The sequence below is a fragment of the Schistocerca gregaria genome, chromosome 3 (assembly GCF_023897955.1).
Source record: "Schistocerca gregaria isolate iqSchGreg1 chromosome 3, iqSchGreg1.2, whole genome shotgun sequence".
In the NCBI taxonomy this organism is placed as follows: Eukaryota; Metazoa; Arthropoda; class Insecta; order Orthoptera; family Acrididae; genus Schistocerca; species Schistocerca gregaria.
Window position 1 is genome coordinate 414,159,236 of NC_064922.1, and position 26,571 is coordinate 414,185,806.

The following is a 26,571-nucleotide window of genomic DNA, read 5'->3' on the forward strand; positions in this document are numbered from 1 at the left end:
ATTGTCAAAAGCTATTTCTAAGTCTACAAATCTAGAAATGTAGGTTTGCCTTTCTTTAATCTTTCTTCTAAGATAAGTCGTAAGGTTAGTATTGCCTCACGTGTTCCAACATTTCTACAGAATCCAAACTGATCTTCCCTGAGGTCCGCTTCTACCAGTTTTTCCATTCGTCTGTAAAGAATCCGCGTTAGTATTTTGCAGCCGTGACATATTAAACTGATAGTTCGGTAATTTTCACTTCTGTCAACACCTGCTTTATTTGGGATTGGAATTATTATATTCTTCTTGAAATCTGAGGGTACTTTGCCTGTCTCATACATCTTGCTCATCAGATAGTAGAGTTTTGTCATGACTGGCTCTCCCAAGGCCGTCAGTAGTTCTAATGGAATGTTGTCTACTTCCGGGGCCTTGTTTTGACTCAGGTCTTTCAGTGCTCTGGCAAACTCTTCACGTAGTATTTTATCTCCCATTTCGTCTTCATCTACATCTTCTTCCATTTCCATAATATTGTCCTCAAGTACATCGCCTTTGTATAAATCCTCTATATACTCCTTCCACCTTTCCACTTCCTCCTATGCTTAGTACTGGGTTTCCATCTGAGCTCTTGATATTCATACAAGTGGTTCTCTTCTCTCCAAAGGTCCCTTTAATTTTCTTGTACGCAGTATCTATCTAACCCCTAATGAGATAAGCCTCTACATCCTTACATTTGTCCTCTAGCCATTCCTGCTTAGCCATTTTGCACTTCCCGTTGATCTCATTTTTGAGACATTTGTATTCCTTTTTGCCTGCTTCATTTACTGCATTTTTATATTTTCTCCTTTCAACAATTAAATTCAATATTTCTTCTGTTACCCAAGGATTTCTATTAGTCCTCGTCTTTTTACCTACTTGATAGTCTGCTGTCTTCACTACTTCATCCCTCAGAGCTACCCATTCTTCTTCTACTGTATTTCTTTCCCCCATTCCTGTCAATTGTTCCCTTATGCTCGTCCTGAAACTCTGTACAACCTCTGGTTCTTTCAGTTTATCCAGGTCCCATCTACTTAAATTCCCTTTTTTGCAGTTTCTTCAGTTTTAAACTACAGTTCATAACCAATAGAGCGTGATCAGAGTCCACATCTGCCCCAGGAAATGTCTTACAATTTAAAACCTAGTTCCTAAATCTCTGTCTTACCATTATATAATCTATCTGATACCTTTTAGTATCTCCAGGATTCTTCCATGTATACAACCTTCTTTTATGATTCTTGAGCCAAGTGTTAGCTATGATTAAGTTATGCTCTGTGCAAAATTCTACCAGACGACTTCCTCTTTCATTTCTTCCCCCCAATCCATATTCACCTACTATGTTTCTTTCTCTCCCTTTTCCTGCTGACGAATTCCAGTCACCCATGACCTTTAAATTTTCGTCTCCCTTCCCTACCTGAATAATTTCTTTTATCTGATCATACATTTCATCTATTTCTTCCTCATCTGCAGAGCTAGTTGGCATATAAACTTGTACTACTGTAGTAGGTGTGGGCTTCATGTCTATCTTGGCCACAATAATGCGTTCACTATGCTATTTGTAGTAGATTACCTGCACTCCTATTTTCTTATTCATTATTAAACCCACTCCTGCATTACCCCTACTTGATTTTGTATTTATAACCCTGTATTCACCTGACCAAAAGTCTTGTTCTTCCTGCCACCGAACTTCACTAATTCCCACTATATCTAACTTTAACCTACCCATTTCCTTTTTAAATTTTCTAACCTACCTGCCCGATTAAGGGATCTGACATTCCACACTCCGATCCCTAGAACACCAGTTGTCTTTCTCATGATAACGACGCCCTCTTGAGTAGTCCCCGCCCGGAGATCCTAATGGGGGACTATTTTACCTCCGGAATATTTTACCCAAGAGGACACCATCATCATTTAATCTTACAGTAAATCTGCATGCCCTTGGGAAAAATTACGGCTGTAATTTCCCCTTGCTTTCATCCGTTCGCAGTACCAGCACAGCAAGGCCGATTTGGTTAGTGTTACAAGGCCAGATCAGTCAATCATCCAGACTGTTGCCCCTGCAATTATTGAAAAGGCTGCTGCCCCTCTTTAGGAACCACACATTTGTCTGGCCTCTCAACAGATACCCCTCCATTGTGGTTGCACCTACGGTACGGCCAACTGTACCGCTGAGGCACGCAAGCCTCCCCACCAACAGCAAGGTCCATGGTTTATGGGGGGAGTATTAAGATGTATTGAGTATTAAAATTTTGTGCACCATATGGACTGACAGAATCTTGTGAAACAGACCTGGCCCATATTTTCATATGTAATAGGTTTCTTGTAAACATCTTTTTGGTTTCATATCAAACCGAAGCACTACCATACTGTCATCTGTCGTGAAGCCTTATATGCTTCAGAATGTTTAATACTCAATAGGAAGGGACTTACTGAAAAACTTGAAATCCAGGGGAGAAAGGTAATGAGGGAGCTACTGGGGCCAGTCAAGGAAGGCGACAATTATAAAAGACGACCCAACCAAGAGCTCTAAGAGTGCTGTGAAACAATCACAGATGTAGCTAGGAAAAAAGTCTAGCATTTTATGGACAGTTTACAGGATGCATCGTGATAGAGTGACCAACCAGCTTCTCTGCTAATGGCAAAAGAGGAAGACGAAGTCACCATAGTTGATGGAAGTGGAGAAAGATCTTCAGGAACTCGGAATAACAGAAGGAAACTTGAAGGATCGGACAATACGCATGAAGAAGCTTTGACAAAAGAGGTTCCAGGACAGACTACCGAGAAAGGAGACTGGTGCCCTCTGGACACAGGAGAGGAAGGAACAACAAAGCCAGAGGATGCATAATTACTGTGCAAATGTCAAAGCCCACTCCAAATGCAATAGTCGAATGTCGTGGTCCTTAGTTGGCCTATATGAAATAAGAAGAAGAAGAAGAAGAAGAAGAGGAATACAAAAGTGTGAGGCTTATTTATAAAGTCAGTGTATAGATGCTCCCCAGCAAGACAAATAAGTGTAGTAGGAGAGGTTTCTGGACTTCATGATACATACATTTCATATTTTAAATTTGAGAACATCACTTTAATGACAGTGGGATTGATCTCGTTTTCAGCATGATCAAGAATAAGAAAAAAGAGAAAAATTGTTCTAACAAATCATTTGTTGCCGGATTCCTGTGAAAGACAGGGATGTAGGGAAAGACAATGATGTGGAAGTCAATGCTGTTCAAAATGATGCTTATGTATTTAACTATTTTTAACGACTCTGTATCTCAGAATATTATTCTAAATCAGTGGTAGTCAACCTGGGCATTCTAGCTTTCGCGGTAGGCAGTAGGTGTTTTAAAAACATTTTGACATAAAGATGTTTCATCCCAACTATACTGACATTGACTTTTCTGGCTTTACTAAGCGGTAGAATGTCACATAATAGTCTTTCTCTAAAACTACAACAATAGTTTGGCAAGCAGACTTCTGTGTGTTATAGTATTGTGCTAAATACAATCATATAACAGTCCCACTGTTGTAACTATGTATGTGAGTGGCTCAAAGACTTCTTAAGTTGTAGAACCAAGTATGTTGTCATTGACAGATTGTTCATTGGAGACTAAGATACAATCAAGAGTGCCCCAGGGAAGTGCGATAGGACCATTCTTATTCTGTGTATACATAAATGATCTGGTTGACAGAGTGGCCAGTGATCTGAGTTTGTTTGCTGGTGCTATGGTGTACAGGATGGTGTCAAAGAGGAGTGACTGTGGGATGATACAAAATGACTTGGACAAAATTTCTAGTTAGCGTAATGAATGGCAGCATAAACACAGAAAATGTAAATTAATGCAGATGGGTAGGAAAAGCAAACCTGTAATGTTTGTATACAGCATTAGTAGTGTCTTGTGTTACAGCCATGTTGGTTAAATATCTGGTCATAACATCGCAAAACAATGTGAAATGACAAATGTTTGAGGTTTGTGTGAGGGAAAGTGAATGACTGACTTTGGTTTATTGGCATAATTTTAGAAAAGAATGGCTTATCTGTAAAGGGGGCGGCATACGAGACACTAGTGCAACATATTCTTGAATACTGCTTGAGTGTTTCAGATCTGTACTAGGTCAGATTAAAGGGAGACACGAAAGCACTTCAGATGCAGGATTTTAGGTTTGTTACCATTAGGTTCAAATAACACACAAGCGTTCAGAAACTTAAATAGAAATCACTGGAGGGAAGACAACATTCTTTCGAGGAACATTATTGAGAAAATTTAGACAACTGGCATTTGAGGCTGACTGCAGAATGACCCTACTGCCACCAACATACATTTCAAGCAGGGACCACAATGATGAGATACAAGAAAATAGGGATCATATCGAGGCATGTAGACAGTCATTTTTTCCTCGCTCTGTCTGCAAGTAGAACAAGATACGTAATAACTAATAGCAGTACAGGGTACCCATGCACCATACGGTGACTTGCACAGTATGTATGTAGATGCAGCTAAAAAGTTATTTACTAGGGGAGTGCTCATGACTCTGAGCATCAAATTATTGGACATTAGTAGCAGTAAAAGGAGTCATTTCACAAAACATGGAATGTGCGGAAAGAGAAGGCACAACCTGTGACCTCGGCAACAACATATCTGCCACTGTTTCCTGCATACAGTGATGCAGCAGAAGACTGGGACACTTGCAGAAGATGCCTGCAGCAACATTCGAGGCATTTGGGATAACAGACATAAACTTCTGCAAGGCCTTTTGTTTGTCATTTATTTAACCCTTGGATATCAGTTGTGTAAGTTTGCCCCTTATGAGGACCTTCAAGTGCCGATCAGAAGTGTGAGTTATTTTCTACCTATCATTGTAAACATACTCACATTATTGCTGCTCGTGTAGAGTTTAACTGCTGCCAGAAATGGTCAGAACAGTCTTACAGGACATGGGCAGCTGAACTATATGGTCTTAGCCATTATTGTCATTGTGTGACAAATGTTCATAAGGAATCCTGTGCTGATCAAATGGTTAGTCTACATCTACATGACTACTCTGCAATTCACATTTAAGTGCTTGGCAGAGAGTTCATTGAACCACAATTATACTATGTCTCTACCATTCCACTCCCAAACAGCACGCGGGAAAAACGAACACCTAAAGCTTTCTGTTCGAGCTCTGATTTCTCTTATTTTATTTTGATGATCATTCCTACCTATGTAGGTTGGGATCAACAAAATATTTTCGCATTCGGAAGAGAAAGTTGGTGACTGAAATTTCGAAAATTGATCTCGCTGCGACGAAAAAGTCTTTGCTGTAATAACTTCCGTCCCAATTCGCGTATCATATCTGCCACACTCTCTCCCCTATTATGTGATAATTCAAAATGAGCTGCCCTTTTTTGCACCCGTCAATCCCACCTGGTAAGGATCCCACACCGCGCAGCAATATTCTAACAGAGGACGAACGAGTGTAGTGTAATCTGTCTCTTTAGCGGACTTGTTGCATCTTGTAAGTGTCCTGCCAATAAAACACAACCTTTGGGTCACCTTCCCCACAATATTATCTATGTGGTCTTTCCAACTGAAGTTGTTCGTAATTTTAACACCCAGATACTTAGTTGAATTGATAGTCTTGAGAATTGTAATATTTATCGAGTAATCAAATTCCAACGGATTTCTTTTGGAACTCATGTGTATCACCTCACACTTTTTATTATTTAGTGTCAACTGCCACCTGCCACACCATACAGCAATCTTTTCTAAATCGCTTTGCAACTGATACTGGTCTTCGGATGACCTTACTAGACGGTAAATTACAGCATCATCTGCAAACAACCTAAGAGAACTGCTCAGATTGTCACCCAGGTCATTTATATAGATCAGGAACAGCAGAGGTCCCAGGACGCTTCCCTGGGGAACACCTGATATGACTTCAGTTCTACTCGATAATTTACCATCTATTACTATGAACTGTGACCTTCCTCACAGGAAATCACGAATCCAGTCGCACAACTGAGACGATACCCTATAGGCCCGCAGCTTGATTAGAAGTCGTTTGTGAGGAATGGTGTCAAAAGCTTTCTGGAAATCTAGAAATATGGAATCAACTTGAGACCCCCTGTCGATAGCGGCCATTACTTCGTGCGAATAAAGAGCTAGCTGCGTTGCACAAGAACGATGTTTTCTGAAACCATGCTGATTACGTATCAATAGGTCATTCCCTTCGAGGTGATTCATAATGTTTGAATACAGTATATGCTCCAAAACCCTACTGCAAACCAACGTCAATGATATAGGTCTGTAGTTAGATGGATTATTCATACTACCCTTTTTAAACACTGGTGCGACCTGCGCAATTTTCCAATCTGTAGGTACATGTCTATCGGTGAGCGAGCGGTTGTATATGAGTGCTAAGTAGGGACCTATTGTATCAGCGCAATCTGAAAGGAACCTAATCGGTATACAATCAGGACATACACAGACACAAGCGTCTGGTTGTGTCTGTGTATGTGCGGATGGATATGTGTGTGTGTGCGCGCGAGTGTACACCTGTCCTTTTTTCCCCCTTAGGGAAGTCTTTCCGCTCCCGGGATTGGAATGACTCCTTACCGTCTCCCTTAAAACCCACATCCATTCGTCTTTCCCTCTCCTTCCCTCTTTCCTGAAGAAGCAACCGTCGGTTGCGAAAGCTAGAAATTCTGTGTGTGTGTTTTATTTATTGTGCCTATCTACCGGCCCTTTCCCCCTTGGTAAGTCTTGGAATCTTTGTTTTTAATATATAAAGCAAGAAGTTGGGAATTCCTGCCACTGCAAAAGAAAACTATAACTTACCTCATTAAACACTCTTCATATGAATTACCTGAATATTTAGTTTCAAGGATTGAAAACTTCTGTTAGCTACAAGGCAAGTAGCAGTGTTCATTGTAAAACTGCCTGACAAGTCCTAGCCATAGCGTATTGTAAGCAGGACACTGTTTTTGCAAATGTTGGTAATGATTTTGTTTGAAAATACCGATGTAGTTAAGTGAATATTAATCTGCCAATAGGAGATAAACAGGAGCTGCTTAATACGAGCCAAGAAGCAGCAGCTTTCTATCTAACATATTTGGTTAAACTTAGCACGAATACTGTTAAGTAGTGTAGTGAGAGTTTAATGTTAATATAGTGTACAGATTAAGTTTGATTATTTGCTTGTTTTCCATTTGTGTACAGCTTGACGCTTATACATCCACGAAGGTTCTCCACCTTGATGAGATATGTGGGACACAATGACTGATCCTGGTTTTTTGTTGTGATTTTTGTCTTAATGACTGAGTATACACAATTTGTGCTACTGTTTCCTCTCTTGCGTTAGCCGATAGGAAATCTCTGGTTTTGAAAACTAGCATTTATGTCATCTTTTATTTATTCACATATCTCTTGCCACCTTGAAAGCACAATTTTTTCCAGTATTTCATTTCATTTGAGCTAACTACATTTTTTTCAGGTTCTTTGTGAAGTGCTGGACCTACTCAGTCAACTTGTCCACAGTGATAAACAGTGGGGTCCAAAAGCACTAGTTATTGTGAAAAGAATAAACAGTTATGTTACCGAAAGATTTAAAGGGCAACACTCTGATGTTTCCATCCTTATAAGAGCCCTGAATTTCCTTTTAAATATAGGTATGTATACAAAGTAAAAAATACTTACTTGAGAATATTAATGTAACTTACGCTATTAATGAACAATGACCATGACCAAAGTGACTTTAGGAAAATTAGAACTGATATAAAACTCTTGGGTTGCCAAACAATTGAGCTCATTTCAGAAACTTCAGTGGCCAACTGTTAATATTGGCTGCAAAGGATTTATTTTTAAAATTTATTGTACTGGACCGTTATTGGACTGTGTAATCTTACCCTCCCACACATCACTATTAAAATTCTCTTAGTCTCTTCATGCTTCGAGAGGTGTAAAATATACAAACGAAAATCTTTTTACATATCTTCATTATCTCGTTGTTGTTGGCTCCACTTTTTGTGTCTAGGGGTACATTCATGCAGCTGAAATTTTGATTTAACATTGTGGGTTCCTGATGACTAAATAACTGATGAAGATTTGCCTATATATTTCTTGAATTTTATTCTTTGTCATATTGTTAAATATCACAACATCTTTACATTGTCCGCATTTAAACAATAATTGTGTTATGAAGATGGTATCTGTTCTTTCAGACATGTCTTCATATAGTTCAGGCTAACCGGCCATTGACCTCCTTCTTTTGTGCAGATGCACACGCATTGCCCGAACTCTTACGGGTCTTGGTAAGATTGTCTGCCACGAGTAATGAGTGTAATGTGCAGGGGCACTGCGAATGTGGTGTGTGGACATTAAGTTGGGGATGTGGGTCTCACGGGCCCAGATGATAGTGTCTGCCATGTAAGCAGGAGGTCTTGGGTTCTAGTCCCGGTTGGGGCACACATTTTCAACTGTCCCTGTAGATGTATATCAATGCCGTCGACAGCTTAGGATATTGATTTAATTATCATTTCAATAATTACTTTGTTGTTGACAAACTTACATAAATGTCTTCTTCCATCACAGGCATACCCACTATGCCTAACATTCTGCCAAACTTACAATATTCCAAAGAGTTTACAAAGCAAAAAAGTTTACAAACTTTCTCGGCAAAAGAAGAATCTTTACCAAGTTATATCATTACTTTATAAATGAGTCCAGAAATAAATTTAATAATTATCATTAGATTGTGCCAGAAAAATCATAATTTCAAATGTTTCTAAAACGAGCGATTTTAACTGTTAGTGCATATCGATTGTAGCGCATTAATTTCTTTTTTTATTCATTTTTGCCTGTAATATAATACATCATATGAAATTCTTTTAGTTAAACACCAAGATAATGTTCACCTTTACAAGAATTGATAGTACAAATGTTATCAGTTATTTCTTTAAAAAAAAGGGGTGTGTTAGAGGAGGGTGTCCCTTTATAATATCCACCTTACAAAATTTTAAAACAGTATGTTTACAATATTTTGTGACAGACTATAAGGTTTGCCAAACAGTGTACAAACTGATGCCCAGGATAGAATATGGATGTATAGAAGTATCTAATAGATAACATATTACAGAAAACATGAAAAATATCTACTACAAAAATCATAATCTATATGTGTTTCAGGATATGGCATTCAAATTTTCTGGTCTATGGAACATACTGTCACAAGAAAATACTACAAAATCAAAGCTACAACATTACACCACTAAACTGTAGATCTAAATACAGAGACAATGTAAATTACTAGAATAATAAATTTTAAGTTAACATCCATACAATCAAACCTTCAAAATCTTCAAAAGAGAAGAGAAAAATTTCGGAGCCTAAGTGTATGAAAAACTCACGACAATAGGTACAGACCAGAAAAATATACTCAATCAAGAATTAGGAATCAGTCACCCACCTAAACCAGAGTATTCAAGGTTATGTTGACACATGAGAGAACAAAATAATGGAAAAATATTAGGGACTAAGCTTACGATGTGGGGTTCGACCCACAAATCCAAACCACACTTGTTACAAAACAGCAAAATATGTTTTGATACAACAAAATGAATAAGTTAATAATCATATCAATAATTCTAATTATGTGCAAAGAGTAACTGTAAGAAGCATCTAGCCTCAATCAGTGGGTGTACGCTCTCCTTGAGCGCTGGCGCGCGAGCTCGCACACCCACCCACCCACCCACCCACCCACACACACACACACACACACACACACACACACACACACACACACACACAGAGAGAGAGAGAGAGAGAGAGAGAGAGAGAGAGAGAGAGAGAGAGAGTTGCGATGACCAAGGGTACCCAAAACAGACCTAAGCACGAGTCTGTCCACAACTGAAGTTCCAGTCAGATACAATATTGCAATACCCAGGATAGATTCAAGTAAACATAGTCATAAATAGCTTTGAATAGTGATACAATCCAGTAGCTTGAGACTCAAAATCAGAGTATGAAAGCAGACATGCATACATCTTGCTTTATTGTCTACACTAGTGAATGTGTACCACACCATTTGCTAACTGTCCATACAAAGTAATCTACGTATATAAAGACCTAGAAAATTCACTTACAAATGATAAAAACAAAATTAATTTTAAGTCATGTGATGTATTCTACTTGAAGACACGTGCATTTATGCTGTCTTTCACAGCCTTGGCTAACAATTCATAAATATCAGTCCCAACACAGATCCAGTCAACAGATGCTCAAGTACGTTATCCAGCACCCACAATCTCTTTTAAGTTGACTGGTCCAACATGGTACAGCCATACAGCAGTGTGGGGAGTGGACCTGCCCACATCTTCCTGCTTCCTCCTTGGAGCTCTTGCCATGCATTCCAATGGATAGGTAACTTCCTGTCTAGCATTCACATCAAATCCTGAAACATTGTTTTGTGTACTAGATGTGCTGTTCAGTACCTTCTTCACATCACTTGAGATATGTTCTTCTTAATAACTTTTCAAAGTTGGTTATATGGGATTTATGCCAGGTGCAATTAAAAAGTGTTCACATATGAAACATTAATAAACGGAGTTAAATGCAATTTTTAAAAAATGGACTATTAAGGTATTACACATAGATAGGGTCAGATACTATTCCTCATTGTTAGAGCACAAATTATAAACATTATCCCATTCAAAATTGTAAAAGGATGTACTCATTTAGTCTCATACATGTATCAAATTCTAAAGTACATATCTATTAAAGCATGTATCTATATGGTGTCTCATAGATTTTAACTCGGTCAGCAGATAAAACAGGACTTTAAAAATCACATCATCGTACGTACTACATTACATTCAAACAAAACACAGCTATCTAGTCTTCTGCATATACAGATAGATTTAAACTCAGTCAATGGATAAGGTAGAGCTCTAGAAACTACATGATCTTAAACACTAAATTCATGACAATGGAAAAAGAACGAACAAACAAAAATCCAATTCGATCAACTTCATAGATTTTGGTTACACAAGTCTGTATGCATTAGGATGTGGATTTTCATGAACCTCGAATGATCCAATATAAATATCAAAAAATGTCTTTATCTCAGATGTCAAAATTTTAGATTTCTCTGTGGCTCTCACCAACACAAGATCTCCTACCTCAAACTTATAAAATCTGCCTTCACCATCCTGGCTGTGTGTTTTCTCCTATCCCCCTGGTTTTTCATCATATCCCTAACACATTCTTCCCTCAATTGTGGTGACAGAATTTTACAAGGTGGAAACGCAACATTTTCAAAAATCAGGTCAGCTGGTCTGCAATTAAACATGATGTGAAATGGTGAAAAACATGTTGAAGAATGTTGTAAGCTGTTCATAATATCCTTAAAATCACTGACTTAATCTTTCCAACGGGTATGATTCTCACTACAATATGTTCTAAACAGTCTTCCAATCTCTCTCTCACATCTTTGTACAGGGTTACTCTCAGGATGGTACACCGAGGTTTGAATATGCGTTATTTCTGTGTGATCAACAAAATCTTTCCAAGTTTGTGATGTAAACGGAAAACCATTATCAGTTAAAATTGTTTTAGGAATACCCACCTGATGAAAATATGTGTTTTCAAACCTAGAGATGATTTGCTTACTGGTAACTTTCTAAAGAGGGAACAGCTTTATGAACTTCAAACATATGTCAAACGCCACAAAATCCATTCTTAGATTTAGGTAAGGGTCCATAAACATCAACAGTCACAAGATCAAGGTTACTATTAGGCAGTATGTTTTGCATTTGGCCTCTACTTGTCTTCCTATGTTATAAAAATAGATGTTATCCTGAATCTTTTGTATGCATTTGGTTGATCCACAATGGCGATAATTTTCATGTGTTTAAGTAATTAAAGTATCAGTACACTGTTCCGGCCAACGTAATTTCCAATCCTCTGAGTCAGTCTTATATGTCCTGAATAAAATACCCTTGTGTACGTTATAATACTGTTCTGCTTTTTCTCCTCCTTTCTTACCCAACATGCTCTTAACCAATTTACAGGTTTGACCATGATTGTAATACATCTGGATGTGTTTGAAAATTTTCATGATGTCTTTTTTCCTCTTTCACACCTCTGAAGTATGTCATTTTAAACTCTTTTTCACCTTCTCCAAAGTTGTTAGATGATTCACTTCCTAAAGATACCCTAAACGCCTAGACAAAGCATCAGCAACTACATTATCTGTGCCCTTAATGTAACTGATTTCATAATAGAGCTGTTGTAAAAACAAGGCCCAATGAGTAATTCTGTTATGGTACAGCTTATACACCTGAAGATAACATAATGCTTTGTAATCAGTTTAGATAATAACTTTGTGACCTAGTAAATAATATTTAAATTTGTTTAAAACCCAATGTACAGCCAGAAGTTCTTTCTCAGTTAGAGTGTATGTCTTTTTGTGTTTCTGCGACACTCTACCAGCAAATACATGAGATGTATGTTCAATAACACCATCAACTTCAACCTCCTGAAATAAATGAGCACCCAATCCAATGTCACTGCTGTCTGTCATAATACAAAAAGGAAGACACAAGCCTTGGTTGAACAATATATGACTTTGACACAACTGCCCTTTGATCTCATTGAAAGCATCCTGACACTCCTGATTCCAGTCCCAAATGGTTCTTCTTCCAAAGTTCACACAAGCATGAAGCATTCAAAGCTTGGCTGCTACAAAATTTTCTATAAAATCCAATTAATTCAAAAAATGATTTAAGGTATTTTTATAATGCAAGGAGGAGAAAAGTCAGCAGTGGCATCAAGTTTCTCTTTATCAGGTGAAATTCCTTTTTCAGATATGACATGTGACATGTCTTAAAAATTTAACTTCTTGCACGCCAAATTTGCACACCTATTTTCAAAGTCATGCCTCCTGATTCTAATTTTGAAAAAAAAAAAAATCTTTTAACAGATTCAAATGTTGTTCCCAAGTCTTTTCAGTGACCAGAATGTCATCAACATACACAATTAATTTTGAACTCACTTCACTTTCTGAGACAGAATCCAGAGCTCTTATGAATTCAGCTACAGATACATTTAGCCCAAATGGCATGACAATATTGAAAACACTTATCTCCATACAAAAATGCTCTATACTTTCTAGAATTCATTTCAAGTGGGGTCAGGTGAAATCTGGAGGTCAAGTCCAAACTAGTCATATATTTTACATGATCAGATTTGTGTAACAGCTCGTCCCTGTTCTCGAGATTGTCATTATCTCTGATAAGAAATTTATTAAGATGTCTAGAGTCCACAATAATTCTCACTCCACCATTTCTCTTACTGACAACAACTAAAGGATTATTGGAAGCACTCCTACTTCTTTTAATTACACCCCATGTTTCCATTTTCTGAATTTCTTTCTCTACATCTTTTGTTTTTGAAAATGGTATATTATATGGATTGAGAAAGAAAGATTGATAATATTTAAGGTAAAGTATGCACTGATAGCCTTTCGCATTTCCTGGTTTTTCACTAAACACATTTCTTAACTCCAATAACAAATTCCTAAGTTGTCCCTTTTGTAGGTCAATTCCCTTACTGTAGAATATACTACACTTTCAAACTCTTGATCCTCAATCTCGTCAAAATCTGTATCATCATCAAACACCTGAATCATTAGTACACACTACATCAAAATTCTCATTACTCTCACATTCTGGTCTGTGATCAGCACCTACATCATTATAATTATACATAGTATTCCAAAACTTTTGATCAAAACATAATTGACAAATCTGATGTTCCTTCTGTTCAACTACAGGCACCTGTACCGTGTTATTAATACTGTTATTATTGTCTAATTGGAAGTGTAAATTGAGGGTCCTGTACTTGTGTTTCCGCACCCCAGAACTGTGGACCTTCATTGGGTGCCGTTTCCCGAATAGTTGCCTCTATGGTTGTTTCTTCTATTAAGTTGACCATGGTTATCCCCATTATTCCTATTCTGGTTATGTTCAAAATTTCTGTCTGTGTTACCATTTTGACCCTGATGCAAATTACCATGATCTCTGTTTCTGTAGTTATTACTATTATGATCTCTATCATTTTGATTGTTATGGTACATGCTTCTTTCTATTGCCCTATCCATCCTGCCAACATATAATAAAAATTGTTCAAGGCAATCGTCAGGTCCATGTACTAAATCCAACTGCAACCTCTCTGTCAAACTCCTTTTTAGTGCATTAGTCAATGTCATTTCATCAAATGGTTTATCTAGATGAGCTAATTTCTTAAGTTGATTCTTACATAACTCTTTCAAGGTACTGTTCCTATTCCTATAATTTTGACCATTCATAAATTCACTTTTAATAACCTGTTTTGAAACTTTGATATGTCTCCCACTGACTTAAATTTAGATTTCCCCACGACAGAGCTTTGTATTGAAGACATGTTTTAACAAATTTAATTTTTTTGGTCGTCACCCATGCCTGACACAAAACTATCTCTACAGTTGTGTAGAAAATCCACTGGACGTAAATTATCTGATGGAAAACTTCTTATTGGAATGTTGGACCACACAATACCGTTATTTGAATACAGACTGTTGTGAATGCAATTTTCCTGAACTACTGAAATTTTTGATGTAAAAGATTAACATTATTTAGCATATTGTTTTAAAATCTTTTAACTGAACTGCTGAACTTCTGTTCAAGTTTTTCCTCTAAGACCTTCTGTTGAACTCTGACATCATTAACATTCTTCTCCTGTTGTTAAGATTGTGCAACTAACTCATTTTTCAAAACAATAAATTTAGTTTCTAAGACATCAACTTTTTCGTTCACACTTTTTAATCCATCTGACAACCCATTGTTAGTTCGAAAACCTGATTACTAAGTTGGTCTGTACCCTGTCCATTTCACTATTGTTTTCAGACCGTTCTGTTTTGCTAAAATCAACTGCAAAATATCAGTTTTAAATGTTTCTATGTTGACTATACTTTCACTTCGTTTAAACATGTCTTGGCTGGGCTCTACCGCTTTCACTTCATCACCCCTACTTTTGTCTCTATTCATTTTCCTAGCAATCACACGAATCCACCATGAAAAACTAATTTCGCAAATAGTTTGTATGAATCTTTTCTGATATCCTTCATCGTAGTTGTAAAGTCCTCTTTCAATTCATCTGGTCCATCAAAGTTGATATTATCTCAACACTGTTGATACGACTTTGTTGTGCAGCTCTCAGGCCTTGCTTTGTCAAGTGATTGAAGTTCATTTACGTAAAAACTGCAAATACAAATAACTGTCCTTTCTTCTTTAGCAACAGACAAAACTTCATTATCAGTCAACAGATTCCAGCTGACACTCACGCTTGTAACCTTACCCTCCCACATATCACTATTAAAATTCTTAGTCTCTTCATTATTTTCAAAAGATTCAAGAGGTGTAAGATATGCAAATGAAAAACTCTTTACTTATCTTCATTATCTCACTGTTGTTATTGTTGTTGTTGAAGTTGTTGGCTCCACTTTTTGTGTCTAGGGCTACATTCTTGCAGCTGTTGTGTGTTCCTGGTGACTAAGTAACTGATGAAGGTTTGCCTATATATTTCTTGAATTTTATTCTTTGTCACATTATTTAATATCACACTGTCTTTACATTTTCCACATTTAATTATACCAGTAATTACATTGTTGTTGACAAACTTAGAAAAACGTATTCTTCCATCAGAGGCGTGCCCATTACTTGCAACTTTCTGCTGAACTCACAATATTCCAGAGAATTTACAAAGCAAAAGAGTTTACAAACTTGGTCAACAAAAGAAGAATCATCACCAAGTTATATAATTATTATATAAATGAATCCAGAAATAAATTTAATAATTATCATTAGATTGTGCAATTAATAATATGAATTTTAAGTACACCAGAAAAATCGTAATTTCAAATATTTCTAAAACAAGAATGATTTTAACTGTTAGCATGTATCGATTGTAACACATTAATTATTTTAATACATTTTTGCCTTAAATATAATACGTCGTATGCAGAATCATATGAAATACTTTAAATAGGTCAACAACTGTGATAATGTTCACCTGTACAAGAATCGATAGTATAAATGGTATCAGCTATTTCTATAAAAGGTAAGGTAATGTCAGAGGAGGGTGTCTCATTACAACTGGCTGCTTACCTTCAGGTGCACAATGAAATGGACATAAGGCCCGACATTGGTCTGGCATAATAAATTTAAAAAAAATAAAAGCTCTACATCAATGTGACTTTTAGTGATCCTGAAGTTCCTGGGATTCATGTGAGGTGCAGAACAGCGTGTGTGCAACAGGTTTATTTCAGTTGGCAGATTTATTTCAGCTGGCAGTTCAAGGACTGTATTTTAATTATGTTCAGGAAAATATCTTAACAGATATGGAGATTTTTACTTATTGTTTGAAAGTAATTTGGATAACTATTCTAAATTAATTTAAGAATATTATATTTTAACTATGTGTTGTGCTTAGTTGAAAATGCTGGATGTGTTGTGACAGTTATTATTTCATGCTGTAAAAACAAATCTGATAATTGCACTATGAAACAGACATACAGGGTGAGCAGGCAGTGACTAGACATAACTTCTGTCTTTTCAGAGTTATTTATTTGAAATTAATACAGTGTGTACACTGTTGATGGGAATACAATTGTATATGTTGGAACTCCATTAAATTTCTACATAGGGACCTGTGGCATTGACCAATCTCCTCAAACTACCTGGAATGGAATCCACATCTTTCTGGAGGAATTTGTGTGGAATTTTGGTAAGAACTCCCCAAATCCGTGCTTCCAGTGTGCGAGTTTTCATCCGGTACGCTTCCTCTTTTGCCCCACCCCACAAAAAAAAGCTCACAGGATGTCAAGACCGGACTTCTTGCAGGCCACTCATGAGGTCCATGTCTCCCCAGCCAATGTCCTGGAAACTTCTCATCTAACCAGTTCCACATGACATTCGCAAAGTGAGGCAGTGCACCATCTTGCATGAAGATGATGTCGTCAGTATTTTCTCATCCACATACTGTGGGTCAAACATAATCATGAAGCATTTGAAGTTAGCTTTCCCTGTTCATTGTGTAATGCAGGAGATATGGGCTGATGGCTTTTGTAGCCATTATTCCACACTGTATGGGCACTTTTGAATGAGAATGCCTCTTCTCCACCATAATTCCAGGATCATGTGACACCAGTTAATGACAGTTCTGCCAATTGACAAAACCTCCCACATGGAATATGGTCTTGTTGCTCCAGATGATATTCTGAAACAATTGAACCCAATCTGCATGCCAACCCAACATCAACTCCCCATGCTCTATTCTGTGATCAGTCTTCTGATGTCAGCTGCTGCACATAATGGGGTTTCTGTGCTCAAAAGTTAATTCTTTATACAACACCTGATGCACAGCGTGTCTTGTGTGTGCGCTCTCACGAACTGCCTGGTGTGTTGATTTCCCCAGGGTGCGATTGAACTTGTTCTGCACAATCGCCACATTCTCAGGTCACCGAGACATGAGTGGACGACCTGTTTTTGCTGCATCTTTTAGCAAACCTGTAGTCATTTAGCTTTGTGTGACAATTCTTTATTGTCTCCAGACAAATTGTAGCATTCCTGCCCTTCACCATAAGCCACCATCTCTACACAAGAATGATCGAATTCCATACCTCATAATGTGAAGCAATCTGTGCGTATTATCTAACTGTAAGGCCATCAGTCATCTTTGCTGGTGTTGAGTGTACCATCTCTTGCGGCCACTATTGGTATTACACGACATGAAAAATGACTATCCTGTTTAGTGTTCGGTATGTTTGCACTATTTCCAATATTATTCTTTCAGTATTGAAAACTTAACAGCCATTTAATGATACCTAGTTACTTCCTGCCCACCCTGTGCAATCCTTCAGTTTGAGAGTTCATTGAAAAGAAATGAGAGTGAAGTGTGTTTGTCTTTCGTGATTTGCTTTTATTAGCTTATAAGGTAATTATGCAGAATGTACTGATATTGATTATAGTTATTTTGCTTTTCAGAAGATGATTGAAGAAGATACTGGCTTATGTTTTGTTTGTTGATCAATAAAAATTCTTTGAACAGCCTTATTCTTATAACAAATGTTGTAATAATTTTTTAACTGAAATGTGCTTATCACTAGCTTACTGAACATTGTTGCATTCAGAAATTTGTTATGTTGTATAATAACCCCCCCCCCCCCCCCCCCACACACACACACACACAAAACCACTGTATTGGAAATTGATGAGTACACTACCATGCAGTTTCAAGATTGCACATATTTTGCTACTGACTGAAATACTCATTTTGAAAAAACAAAAAAAATTAGACTTTGTTTTTTTTTTTTCAGGTGAGCTAGTCTAATAAGATTTTCAGGAAAACATACATTAGAGCATTGCGTGCAAACGGCAAGAATCTAGGTCTGAGACCTGATCCAACATATTGTTTTAATTTTTGCCAGAAAGTTTCATCTGTGAGTTTGCTGTTTAGTTATCAAAACCCTTACGATATTCCACCCATATGAGGGCTGTATGTCAGGTAATATTGGCAAAAGTGAAGGCAGTGAGAACAATCTGTGCACTGACTGACGTGCTAAGTGAGAGATTCTCACTTGGCTTGCAGTAACCATTCAAAATGAGTGTTACATTTGAAAAGCTTGTCATTCGTGGTATACTTCCTGTAATACAATTTTTAGAAGTGAAAAATCGCAAAGCCATTAATGTTCATCACAAAATTTGTGCTGTATATGAGCAAAATGTGAAGAGTGAAGGTACTCTGCTTCGGTGGTGATGAAAATGTGTTTTATGAACTCAGCTGTCAGACTATCTTCTGCAAATCTTTTTTTTAATTTTTTTTTTCTTTTTTTTTTCATGAGATCATGTTTAAACAATTAGGGTACAAGTTCTTTGTTCCAAAAGTACTTTCTGCGAATGACAAAAGTGAACATATGACTGATTCTCAGGACTTCTTTTTTATCAGAATGCAGAAGGAGAGGGCTTATGTGACAGACTCACAAGTTGTGATGAGTTATAAGTTTTTGTGTGCTAGTGTAGAGACTGGATAGCAGTTGATAGTGTAGGAGTCACCGCAAGTTGCCCAACAAACCAAATAAAAGCACATTAAACTCTGCCAGCCCGAAAGTCTCCTTCTTCTTCTTCTTCTTCTTCTTTGAAGAACAAATCTTGTTTGTGGATCTTAAGAAACATGGATGGACAATTAATTCTGAAGTTTATTGAAGACATCAAGAAAATAGAAGAACCGTTTGAACTAAGTGACATAATCAGTACTTATATGATGGTTTCATACATTAACAGATGCTGTGTCACAAGAATACTGATCAGGTTCTGAAATCTGTCCAACAAAATGCTTCTTTTTCAGGTGAGACAATGGGATATAACTCTTATCACATCAGTGAGCAACTGTTTGGAGATGCAGTGTATCACAGTTATTCCTCAGACATAGCTGCTATGGATATCATGCTTTTTATATTGAAGAACCAAAATAAATTAGCTACACTTGAACAAAATATGTTGAAAAAATTCTTTCCTAATCTGCTTAAAATTATTGCTTGTCATCCTCATCTTGTCATAGAAGAGTTTTTAGAAATAATCCCCACATTTGTTGCTCCTACAACTGTTGTTGAGGTAAGTCAGAATTGCTGTTTTCCAGTAATATGTGTTATTTTGAACTGTAGACTTCATATGTTACTTAAATTTAAATCCTAAATATGAACATGTAGAAAAAATCTAGCCCAAGTAACAGAGGAGAAGCACCTACCTGCTAATTTGGGGATCTGTATGGGTAGGAGAAGAACTGTTTGAAACATGAAAAGCCAAAGATCTTGATCTTTAGCTTTTCTCTGTCACATATTACTTAATTACTGGTACCATTAAGACTTAAGCATTTCTCAGTTTGAATTTGCTGAATACTTTTATTGTCTGATTTTATACATTGGTAATGTTTGGCACAAACCTACTTGGAAGTTTCACAAATATGAAAATTTCGTAGAGGTGTGTTAACTGTGACAATTTAAAATACAAGACCTGAGAAAGAAAGAAATAAAACTTATAGCTCCACAACAGGCTTGCAGCAACATCACATTGAGAATGGGGTGACTGTTTCAATCAAGGCCATGTACAATCTTACATAAGAAAAATGTCCAAAGGTGTAATGCTTACTGGGTTCATTCCTCACTCTTTTCAAATGAAAATCAAGCAAAATAGATGCATCATGTGACAAAAAATCTTAATACATACAATGCTGCACCCATAATTTGAACAGCATAGGGGGTCACAACACCAATATGCAACTCAAAATGAGTGCACTCTATAGACATTGTTCATCAATTTAGTTTTATTGCCAGCTGGGGAGCATGACTGTTAAAGCTTTTGCAGTGGAGTCCTTGCATAAAAAGTTATCTGTTTACCTGCCATGTCAAGTTCAGATAAAATCCCGAGCTTTTAATAATAGTGGAACTGGCAAGTCCCCCCTCTTTATTTCCAGGAGAGAGGGCATCTGATAGGCTGAATTAAGTCATTGCAACAACACGGAATTACCAATTACCAAGGTCATGCCCTTTATGTCCATAGATTGTGTTTGCACTCTTTATCAAGCATTGCATGCAGTGCTATCCCTGCAAGAAGTCTTCATCTATGATTTTTTTCTTGTCAAGGACACACTTCCTTACATTGCTAAGTGCATAGCTAGTCTCTGAGTTCAATTAGTTCATGCATGAGCTATTCTTGTTTGTTCAAACAAAACCCTCTATTTATTTCATATGTTGTGCTCAGCTAGCACTAATTTTTCTGAATTCTTGTATTTAAGATGATGCTGATGCAGAGCTTGATGAAAGACACAGTTTGTGTTGGTTTTCTTGTCTTGTTTGAAGGGCATCATGTCCTGGTTTCCTCAACAGCAGTGGCCCCATATCAGGGACATAACACGTCTACATCTCCATCTGAATTCTGCAAATGACAATGAGGTCTATGGCAGAGGGTATGTCCCATCGTACCAGTTCTTAGTGTTTCTTCCCATTCATTCACATATGGATCAGGGGGAGATTGAGTGTATGAATGCCTCTGTGCATGCAGTTATTATTCTAATCTTATCCTCACAATCCCTGTGTGAACCGTACATAGGGCATTGTAGTATAGTCCTAGAGTCATCATTTAAAACCAGTTGTTGAAAGTTTGTTAATAGACTTTCTTGTGATAGTTTACATCTGTCTTCAAGAGTCTTCCAGTTCCTTCAGCATCTCTGTGACACACTCCCAAGGATGGAATAAATCTGTGACCATTTGTGCTGTCCTTTGCTGTATACATTCAATAGTCCCTCTTAGTCCTATCTGGTGAGGGTCCCACACACTTGAGCAATATTATAAAACTGGTCGCATGACTGATTTGTAAGCACTCTCCAGAATGAAATTTTCACTCTGCAGTGGAGTATGTGCTGACATGAAACTTCCTGGCAGATTAAAACTGTGTGCCGGACCAAGAATTGAACTTGGGACCTTTGCCTTTCGTAGTCAAGTGTCTACCGACTGAGCTCCCCAAGCATGACTCACAATCTGTCCTCACAGTTTTACTTCTGCCAGTTCCTTGTCTCCTTTGCAAACTTCACGTAAGCTCCTCTGCAAACCTAGCAGAACTAGCACTCCTGGAAGAAATGATATTGTGGAGACATGGCCTAGCTACAGCCTGGAGGGTATTTCCAGAAAGAAATTTTCACTCTGCAGCAGAGTGTGTTCTTATATGAAACTTGCTTGCAGATTAAAACTGTGTGCCAGACTGAGACTTGAACTTGGGACCTTTGCCTTTCGCGGGCGCTTGCCTGCAAAAGGCAAAGGTCCCAAGTTCGAATCTCAGTCTGGCACACAGTTTTAATCTGCCTAGAAGTTTCATGTAACCAATCTCCTTTGTAGACTGATTGCACTTTCCCAGTATTCTACCAATAAACGGAAGTCTACCATTTGCTTTACCCATGGCTAAAACTGTGTGATCTTTCCATTCTTATCCCAACAAATTGTTACACCCAGATATTTGTATGAGTTGGCCAATTCCAACAGTGACTCAATGATATTATAGTCATTGGAACCTACATTTTTTTCTTTTCGTGTAGTGCAAAATTTTATGTAGTAACAGCCGCTTATCGGTTAGAGCGCTCATACAACAGAAAGGCAAATTGGGCTGCGAATCTCCCTTCAAGAACTCATATCTGAACATTGCCAGTGAATGTAAACATCAACGACCTTCAACATAAACATGTCACAACTTTGTGAAAAGCCATGTGACAGAGATCCACTAATTGGAACTAATATGACTAAGTGTAGCACTCCGCAGATTCGGAGTTATAAGAACTCCAGTAGAGTCAGACTGGCAGTGTGTACTTACAGCTGGGACAGCACCAGCCATTAGTTACACTGGCTATAGCCCAGTAGACTCTTGCCATAGTCTTCTGTAAAAATTTGTATCTTGTTGGGTGTAACGCCACTTTGGAATTGTGTAGCATAGCCTTTTAGTTGTTATTATTTCTTTTCATTGTCTTTTAACTTTTATCTTTTTTTTTTTTTTTTTTCCACCACAAGATTTATTGTGTTTCTTGTTGTTCTTGAGTTTGGAAATTAGTGGACATCAAGAAGGCGTTTTAGTTAAATAAAATGTGTTCAAACTTGATGATTATTTCTTTCTGCCGACCACAGGACACTACATTTTACATTTCTGAACATTTAGAGCAAATTGCCGACCTCTGCACCACTTTGAAATCTTTTCAAGATCTGACTGAATATATATATATGCAACTTTTTTCAGGCAGTACTTCGTCATAGATAACTGCATCATTTGCAAAAAATCTGAGGTTACTATTAACATGGTCTGCAAAGTCGTTAATATACAATATGAACAGCAAGAGTCCAAACGCACTTCCCAGTGGCACACCTGAAGCCATTTCTACATCTGACAATGACTCTCCATCCAAGGTAACATGATTCGTCCTCCCTACCAGAAAGGCCTCAACCCAGTCGGAAATTTCACTTGATACCCCTTATGATTGTACTTTTGATGGCAGACATATTTGTGGTATTGAGTCAAATGCTTTTCAGAAATCAATAAATACTGCTTCTACCGGACCACCTTGATCCCAAGCTTTCAGTATGTCATGTGACAAAAGTCCGAGTTGAGTTTCACATGATCAATATTTTCGGAATACATGCAGGACGGCATTGAGAAGGTCATTCTGGTCAAGATATCTCATTATGTTTGAGCTCAGAATATTTTCTAAGATTCTGCAACAAATCATTGTCAAAGGTGCTGTACGGTAGACTTGTACTACCCTCCTTGTAGCCTGGTGTGCCCTGTGCTTTTTTCCAAGAACAGGCCATGGTTTTTTGTTCAAGGGATCTACAATGGTTATAGTTAGAAGAGGGGCTAACTGAACTACAGATTTGGTATAGAATCTGATATGGATTCCATCGGGCCCCAGAGATTTGATAGATTTTAATGATTTCAGCTGTTTCTCAACACCACTGGCACTGACACATATTCATGTTTTCAGTGGTACAAGTATTAAATTGGGACAGTTCTCTTATGTTTTCCTTCATAAAGCAACATTTGGAAATGGAGTTAAGCATTTTAGCTTTTGCTTTCAAATAAAGGAAAATCCAGGATCGAATGTAACAATATAATGAAAAGAATAGTTGCTACTCACCATATAGCAGAGATGCTGAGTCGCAGATATGCACAACAAAAAGAATGAAGTATTTGAATGTGTGTGTATTTATTTCTGTGTGTGTCCCAATCTTCTGCACAGGTCTAAAAATCCATACTAGGTCAACTGGGGTGTAGTTTACAAATGGATGTTTGCCATGAGACTATCCTGTGTGATCAGGGTTAGAGTGCTTTCCAGCAGATTTTTTTTTTTTTTTTTTTTTTTCTTCCAGGTCTGGTGATGAACTGTTTGATGTAATCAATCTGAACATTGCAAAGTTGAAATAGAAGCAAAATATCCTGATATTGGTTTAGGAAAAAAAAAGAGAAACGGATATTCCCTTGCTTTGCTGTGTTGTATGCAAATGCCACGAGAGGCAGTATTGTATCCTAGCCTCACTGTTCTGCATCAGTGTTTTCAGAGTGTGTATCTGCAGGTAGTGAACAGTTTTCATCCATAGCTGATGTTGCATTGTGAAATTACCTCTGACACCAGTCTTAATTGAAACACTTTTCCATGATCAAAGACATACTCAGGGAGCTCCATGCTTCAAAATTATGTCTTCTACCATAAAACTGCCAAAATCCAGAACTTTCATGAAAGTGTAGTCACTGAGGTAGTCAGTGATCACTATTACCCACTTATTACCATTTTCTGTCTTGGGAAACCTCCCAAAGAGATCAGATCCCTTCTGAGCAACTGCATTAGGAATTGGTAGCCAGTGTCCCGGGACTAATTGAAGCACATAAGTCCATCACTGGCTTACATAATGTCTGACGGATCAGTAGAGACATGGCAAATGATACCTGCTTTTGGTTCTGTTGAGGGTCTTCTCAAATCCCAGATGACCTGATACAGGATTTGTAAAAATACTTCAGTATGACTGGTATAGTGTAATTATCTATCTTTACTATCAGATGACAGATAAAAATGAAATGTAAATAATTGAGTTGTAAGTTGAAATTAAAATAACCTATTGAAAAACCCTCATAAAGATGCAAGTGTGCCAGAGGGACGATCGACTGTTACCCTACACTAATATTTGGAGTATCCATATGAAACAGAGAAAAATATATTCATTGAAGTATTTGAATAAGGTCAATGAAATCATAATAGGGATAATTCATTTGTCCAATTCATCAACCAAGATGAGTAATTTATTGGTGTAATGCACATTACAGGGTGGCACATCTAGGTGCCAATTGTATATACAACTTTACTGTTTTACCTTCAAAGCCTAAAATGATGCTTTTTCACTTTTAATAATGCATTGCAAACCACTAGCTTTAGTGCTTTATTTCAAGTACTTGACGGTGTCTTTGGATTATTGTAATCACTCTAGCAGAGATTATTACTATTGCGATCTAAAATTTAAGTAGTATTATATTGGCCATAAGTCCATTTGTATAGTGTGTCATCTATTTGTCTGGAGTCTTCTTTGAGAGCTTCTTTCATCTCTAACATATATGGTCATCAGTAATGCTAAATCTTATTTTTGTTCAGCTGCAGTCTTCAATAGCGCAATGATAACTGAAATACCGAGATATCATTAGTACTGTAATGTTCCTCCAACAGATTATGTGAAAGTCAGTTTTTATCTTTGTGTTTGCATAAATTTTTGTATTGTTACCATTGTGACATCACACCCCTGAAGCTTCAGTGCCCATTGAACCACTGTCATGCTGGATATGTTAGGCTTGTCATCCTAAATGGAGGAGGGTGGTGGTCAGTCACAAAGTGAATGGTCTGCTATATAAATATGGCCAGAATTTACAAATTCTCCAAATAGCTACAAGAGAATCTTTCTCAGTTGTATAATAATTGATGCTGGACTTGGAGATTAATCTGTAGATGTAAGCAGCCACTCTTCCGTGCCTTCCTAGATTTGAACGAGAATGGCACGAGACCCACAACCACTAGCATCAGTGTCTCAAGAAGCGGAAAACTTGTTATGGCTATTACGTTTTCTGGATCCAAGCATATTATGTTAACTAGATTCCCAAAGATTTTTATTTTTTGGCTGATGAAGAGGCATTTTCTGAGTCTGGTGAAGACCAAGGTCTTGTACACATTTCAGTACAACTGTCAAATGACTCAGAAGCTCTTCAAATGTCATTCAAGTAGAAAAGACACAGATTCCATGTAAATTGTTGAAGAAGGTTGTTATTTATGAGTTCAGATATACTTACTCTACTTTCTGTGTCTGGGCAAGAGCATTTAAGTTCTCCTCTTCCAAAACTCTGCAGCTTTATTGGCCTTGTCATTGCACAGAAATAGATCATCTGCTGTGCAACCGAACTCCATCTGTGGGCACATGAGCAAATGTTCAATCCTCTGTGTTTCTCCACATTCACAGTAATCATCTTTGTGGTCTAGTGGCTAGTGTTGCTGCCTCCGTATCACGGCGTCCTGGGTTCTGAAGTGGCACTTCGGGAGGAGTATATTTATTTATTTATATTTTTCTAATTTGTTCAGTGCAAAAATTGTTAAATGATTTTTACTTGAAATCTATCACTCAAAGAAATTTAAATATACCCTTCGATTTTTTTTTACTACTGAATTATCTAACTATTTTAGAAAATTATTTCAAAATTGGTTTTACTTTTACATAACTTGCAACTGAACAGTAAAACCATCAAACATAATGGACTGATTTACCTCCAAGAATATTACTTGAAAATGAAAATATGACAGGATTATAATTAGCCTCAGCGTATTTGTACTTTAAGAGCATGGACTCAAAAATTGAAATTTATTGTGAAGCCACACAACACTCAAAGAATACTTCTCTTATCTTCATATCCAGGCTGTGATAGTCGAA

At 37.3% G+C, this 26,571-nt stretch overlaps 1 protein-coding gene across 4 annotated transcripts in view; it reads left to right on the top strand.

Annotated features, from left to right (window-relative positions):
- LOC126353862 (AP-5 complex subunit zeta-1-like) overlaps nt 1–26,571 on the top strand; it is a 115,913-nt gene that overhangs the window by 40,234 nt on the left and 49,108 nt on the right. For all 4 annotated transcript variants that reach the window (XM_050003028.1, XM_050003030.1, XM_050003029.1 and 1 more), the window contains 2 exons: nt 7,483–7,657; nt 19,428–19,693. In XM_050003028.1, the coding sequence (XP_049858985.1) occupies nt 7,483–7,657; nt 19,428–19,693 (441 nt within the window). The remainder of the gene's footprint in view (nt 1–7,482; nt 7,658–19,427; nt 19,694–26,571) is intronic.